Raw genomic sequence first — 6,430 nt, 5'->3', positions numbered from 1 at the left:
GGAGGTATTGCGGATTGGTCCCGGCCGGGATCTCAGCTGTATGCCTCGCGCCGGGTCCCGGAGCCGGCTGCCTGAGGGATGGACGAGACGAGCCCACTAGTGTCCCCCGAGCGGGCCCAACCCCCGGACTACACCTTCCCGTCTGGCTCTGGAGCTCACTTTCCCCAGGTGCCGGGGGGCGCGATCCGAGTGGCGGCAGCGGCCGGCCTGGTCCCGTCTCCGCCGGGCTCGCCAGGCCACGACCGGGAGCGGCAGCCACTGCTGGATCGGGCCCGGGGTGCGGCGGCCCAGGGTCAGACCCAAAGTGTGGCGGCGCAGGCCCAAGCCCTGGCCGCTCAGGCCGCGGCAGCGGCTCATGCTGCGCAGGCCCACAGCGAGCGGAACGAGTTCCCGGAGGACCCCGAGTTCGAGGCGGTGGTGCGGCAGGCAGAGCTGGCCATTGAGCGCTGTATCTTCCCGGAGCGCATCTACCAGGGCTCCAGCGGAAGCTACTTCGTCAAGGACCCTCAGGGGGTGAGAGCGGGGTGGGGAGGGTGGGCCTGTTCAGGGGAGTTTAGGGTTTCGCACAGCCAGAGGGAGAAGGGGGGGGGTTGAAAGAAGGGTTGCAAAAGGGATAAACTTCACAGTGCGGAGCCCCTTGGCAGGATTTTGGAATGCCACGGAGGACTGGAGCTGCAGAAACTCTGTGGAATGAAGAAATAAATCAGAATCTATTTGGTGGGGGAGGAGTGAGCGAAAATGAAAAGAGGAAATTGACCAGATACAGGCGAGGGGCCCAGCGGTGTGGTGGGGCAATCGGCCTCTGGACAGAGATTCGCGGGGAGATGCTGCTTTCTAGTGGGTTCCTGAGCTTTAAACTACAAAGCCTGCTGTTCGGCCATTACAGATTTGAGTTTCGGGCCCGTTTTTCTCTCTTTTTGGACCAAACCAGTGATGTCGCTGTTCATTAAGAAGGACGGGTAATCCATCAGGGACTCTTGCGGTTTCAGTTGCAGCGTTCTGTGCTGTAGTTATGTCTCCTGTCATCTTCCCAGCTCTCTTATTGGCAGACGATGGTGACAGAGTGGGTGGAATCACCAGTTTTCATCTGTCTTGGCTATTGCTCACTTTTGGGAAATTTTTCAAATCCTTTTTTACGGTTCCTCAGCTTAGAATGGAGTTTTAGAATCATGGGACTGTCAGCTGCCTTTTACTTTCATGTCTCTCCCAGGACTATCAGTAGTTTACTTTTCAGCTAAGGCAGAGTGTTTGCTGACCTTTGTTTTGTCCCTTGCATGTGTATAAAGGGGGATGGGATGGGATGAGCCATGGAATGACCAGAGCAGCTGAGAGGTGACCTCTATTCTTTTTTAAAAAAACAGGAGGAAAACAAATTTGATTTCTTAGGTTACAGGAACCCTATAAACACCAGACCCAAGGCAGTCAGGTAATTGAGGCTTATATTCAATCCTGAGCTAAGGGATAGGGGCCTGAAGGGTCAAAGGGGAGGAGGACAATTCACAAGGAAGTTAAGAAAAGCAGGTGTTTGGTAATCAGATGTTTTACCTGCGGTGTGCAGGTAAGTCTTACAGATAAAAAAAAAGTTATTTCTGGTAATAGCTCTCTTCCTGGGCCAGGCACCCCTATCTAAATATTTTTAGGCAGTTAAGGGAGAGGTGAAAGTTTTTCCTGAGACTGCTAGGTCTTGATTGCCTTCTGTTGGAAACAGTCCACCTGCGAAAGTGGCACGTGTTGGAGTAGAATATTCTGCTCCCCTTTAGTTCCGCCTTTGAAACTTCCCAAGAAGTTTCACAGTCCAGCTCAAGAAGTTGAGTTGGTAGATTGCTCCATCTCACTGAACCAGTTTCTCACTTAGTCTTGATAATATGTATGTCAGTTCAGTTAAACAGTTATGTCTTATTTCAGGAGGCAGTGATGCAGGTGGGCTCTCAAAGTTAGACCTATGTTGCGCAAGCAGTCAGTTACTTAATAGGCATTTCTCTGGAAACAAAAGGAAAACTAAGGTTAATGATTGGAGCAAACTATAATTCCAGTTCCTGAGTTCTGAAGACAGCCAGCCAAGATTTCTAGCTGTCTGGCTTGTAGCAGCTTCAGATGGCATGAGGGCAGGCAGCGGCAATCTGATAGATTTTCCTGGTTTGCAGTTTGAATGTCTCTGGTGATCTTTCAGTGTGGCTGACCTTTATTCTTTTGAGAACTACAGGTCAAAAAATATCAAGTCTTCTCTGCCAAAGTTCTCAAACCAACCAGGCTAGGATGGTTTACTGGAAAAACATATTGTTATACTTATAAGAGTGATGGGTGTCAAAACGCCTTCAAATTTTCCCTGCATTTCTCTTGTGTGAACTCTTTAGATGGGTGGCATGCTGTTTTGATAGGAGTGCTGAGTGGCCAGGGTGGAGCATGACGTGTAGCTCTTGCTTAGGTTCATTGAATGATCTGGTTATTCTCCCAGGTGTTGTCCCTGAATTACTGTCAAGAACCAGAGAGCAATTCTGCCATCAACTCAGTTAGCATAGACTGAGTTGGGAAAAGCTTTGTTTTCCCCAGGTGCTGGGGTGGGGAGAGTAATAGGTCTTTCCAAGTTCTTTAACTAAGGGAGCAGTGAGTTAAAGTGAAAGCTTGAAGGGGAACCATCACTTCTAGAAGAAAAGAAAGCTGGGTGTCCTAAATATTAGCAAGATGGCTTGCATCTTTTTATTTGGGAACCAGAATGACACCTAAGATAATGAGTGGTTTTTATTTTTGCTTGTTGACTGATTATCTTGGATAGGAGCAGGAGGAAGGTTTTTGTTTTTCTTTCATGGCACTGTTACAGCTCTGTTGGAAGTGTGTCAGGTCAGCCGAGAAGTGATCAGGTGCTCTGACAGGTGGGTGTAATATGATCTCTCAATTCTAACCTGGTAGGTAAAGCACTACCACCTCAGTACATAGGCCACAGAGCATGACAGACTGTGTGTTTCTTGATGATTTGCAGGATCCCAGTCTCCTGGCCAGTTTCCTGGCCACTGTCTTTTCTTAAAGGGGAAGTCAAAACACATATGCCCTGACAAAACTTATTAATGTAACCATCCTGTTCCCACTGAGGAAAATGTGGTTTAGAGCAGAGGACCACTTCCTAAATACTGTGGTGGGTTGTACTGGCCCACAGACTTACTGTACATGGCTGGTCGTGTCTCCTTTAAGTGCTTTACAAATAATAATTCACTAAATTCTCATAACACACCCAGAGATAGGTACCATTATTATCCGCACAGCTGGGCAACATGGAGGCACACAGTGTAATAATTGGTCCAGCGCCTCACAGCTAGTAGTCAGTGGGGGGCAGGATTCAGACTCAGGCAGACTGGCTCTGGAGCTCATGCTCCTAACCACTCTGCTCTGCTGCCTCAGTCAGTCAGTCGTCTGAATGTCTGATTTCTCTTTTCAGCTACCATTTTGGTTAGGATTCAATTTGGCTGTGTGTGACAGAAAATTTAAAATAATAATGACTTGAATAAAAGTACATTTAATTCTCATAAAAGCAGTTTACAGGCCGCTCAGGGCTGGGACGGCATTTCAATTTATCAGAGATGCATTCTCTTTCTGATCAGCCATCCTTAGCAGGTGGCTTCCACGTCATGATCCAGGATGGCTGCTCAAACTGCAGGCATCCTGTCTGCTTTTTAGGCAGTTGGAAGACAAAAAGGGAGAGGGAGACTGTGTCCCCTCCCTTTAAAGCATTTCCTAGATGTCGCCCCAGACTCCCATATCTCATTGTCCAGAACTTAGCTGCAAGTAGTGTCAGGTAACTGTAGTCTTTATTTTGCCCAGCTGAAAGTCAGGGGTCCTGTGGCCAAGGAAGAAGGGGGAACAGAGATGGGGGGAACAGCAGTTTCTGAGACAGCTACGTTCAGAGCTAGATAGTCCAAAAGGTTCTTTAAGATAACGGCCTTGGCTCTACTAGGATGGTTTCTCCCTCACGGCAAGCAAGTGAGGCCCTGGAACAGTAAGACGGAAAATGCTAGATCAGAAGTCATGGTGGAGAGTGCTCCTGTTACCCTCCTCACTTACATCTTTGCACTTCAGGTCTCAATACTCAGTCACCTACAAAAGTATTTTTTGAGCATTTTCTATTTCGTGAGGCTAGTAATACTAGATGTTCATATTGCCAAGAATCATAGACTAGTATGTGACTCACTAATTTATTAAGAAGGTTAAATGAGATACCACACCTGAAAATCCCTGGCATGGTCCCTGCTGAGTTGGGAGTTCAATCAGAGTGTTTCGTTTTTAAGTTACATGCCTACTGCGCTCTGGATTAGGCTTTCTTGGGTACATTAGCATTGCATAAGGCAGAAGTGCTTAGATTTTGAGAAGATGTTCATGACCATTGAGAAGAGTAATTCATTAGATAATCCTATTTGGTATTTCCATGTTTCCCCGAAGGTAAGACCTAGCTGGACCATCAGCTCTCATGCGTCTTTTGGAGCAAAAATGAGTATAAGACTCAGTCTTATTTTACTATAATATAAGACTGGGTATAATATAATATAGTAGAATACCAGGTCTTATATTAATTTTTGCTCCAAAAGACGCATTAGCGCTGATGGTCCAGCTGGGTCTTATTTTTGGGGAAACACGGTTGCTTCAAAATTTTATAGGTATTGCTCACATGTTCTAGGAACTTGACCTTACAGCAATAATTTCAACCTTTTAAAAATACTTTATCCACCGAGTTTGTTATGAAAATGGTACAGTATTTTTTTCCCCATTTTCAACTATAAAGTTATGTTATGATATTGAATATGCTTCTTCCAGCTACTTGTGCCCTCCAAGAGATTCTGATGTCCTTACACTTGGTTGAGAACCACACTGATAGCCAAATAAAGAATAAAGATCTCACATAGAATCACTTTTTTTTTTTTACTAAAATGTTAAGAGGCAGTCAACTTTGAATATCATATATAAATGTAGTCCTTGAGATTTTAAGTATCATCTACCATCTGTTACAGGGAGCTGTCCCAGGACACAAGTTGTAATGGGTGAAGTCAGTGAGGTTGATGTCGGTGGATAGGAAAATAAATACAGGCTAAATCTCTCACTGCATTCTATTTGGATGCCATCTTCTTTCAGGGTCTAATATATTTGGAGTAGCCCATCCCTCGCTTTTGTAAGAGTTAACATGTAAATAAGACTTCTCCACCTAAATAGCTAAGTCAAGGAGTGCTATTTCCCTCCAACCTCTAATACAGAATACAGCAGTTCTCAGAGTGTGGCCCAAGGATCCCTGGGAGTCCCTTTTGGGATCCACAGGTCAAAATTATTTTCATAGTAATTTTAACACTTTGTTTGCCTTTTTTACTCTAATTTCCTTATGACTGTACTGGGGAGATTTCCAGAGGCTGCCTGATGTGTGGTATCAAAACAGATTGACTATTAAGGAAGATATGAGAATATGGTTGTCTTTTAGTGAGCTAGATGTTAGGGAGATCTGCAAAAATGTAAAACAATGCTAATCTCACTAAAAATTGTTTTTGAAAATATATTTTTTCATAAAACATGTCACTTATATTAACATGATGGGTTTATTTTTATTACTAGGTGAGTTAATAAATAGTTTTAGTATTTCAGTTTTAATTTCTACTATAGCAAATATAGATTTTACCCATATAAACAAAAGCTTTTGGGGGTTCTTAATAAGTTTTAAGAATTTAAAGGAATTTTGAGACCAAAATGTTTGAGAAATGTCCACTTAATGTTTACCAAACTTAAAACGTTATTTCTGTATATTTCGCTGTGTAATATAAGTGATGTTCTTGAACTATCTTAGATTTTAGGTTCCTGGAGGAAAAAGCCTCTTTAGCATAGCATAATACCGTCTTCCTTTGGCAGCTGGCTAGCTATAGGAAACCCTTTAGGTTCCAGGGTCCAGTAATTGGTTGTGGGGTCCTGGCACCAGCCACTTACTGGCCTCTTACTTCCTTGTGCAGTTCTGTTTTTATCCCCCACTTCATGGACTGCCACTGCTGAAGCTGCCTGCACCTCACCCCCTTTGCTAATTTGAGATTAGTGGGTGGGTGCTAAGTATCAAACTGAAGCTTTCTCCTAAATGTAATAAAGGAATTGAAAATGTATTAGAGGAGAGGATGGTAAGAAAAATTAGGCAGTGGTCATTTTCTTTCTCAACCAAATACTGGTGGGTGTCTTTCTAATTTGAGTAGCTTTAGAGTTTGTTTTCTATGAATAAGGAGAATATTCTCGAGTATTCAGTAACACAGTTGATTATGTGAAGTGAACATTAACTTTGAAAATTAGGCCAGGGTAGTTTTTATGTATATACGTAAGAAACCCAAAGAGTGCTCACGCGAACTAGGTACTGGGCAAATGTTAACAGAATTTAAGTGGACTGAGGCCTATACTTAGTCTTGAAAGGCACTTGTCTCCCATT

General features: G+C 44.1%; 1 protein-coding gene across 1 annotated transcript in view; it reads left to right on the top strand.

Moving 5' to 3' along the window:
- PI4K2A (phosphatidylinositol 4-kinase type 2 alpha) overlaps positions 1 to 6,430 on the top strand; it is a 25,857-nt gene continuing 19,427 nt past the window's right edge. Inside the window, exon 1 of the mRNA XM_019724817.2 lies at positions 1 to 513. Within this exon, the coding sequence (XP_019580376.1) occupies positions 79 to 513 (435 nt within the window). The 5' untranslated portion in view covers positions 1 to 78. The remainder of the gene's footprint in view (positions 514 to 6,430) is intronic.

Source organism: Rhinolophus sinicus, linkage group LG07, assembly GCF_036562045.2.
Source record: "Rhinolophus sinicus isolate RSC01 linkage group LG07, ASM3656204v1, whole genome shotgun sequence".
Taxonomy (NCBI): domain Eukaryota; kingdom Metazoa; phylum Chordata; class Mammalia; order Chiroptera; family Rhinolophidae; genus Rhinolophus; species Rhinolophus sinicus.
This window is presented reverse-complemented; position numbering and strand designations above follow the sequence as displayed.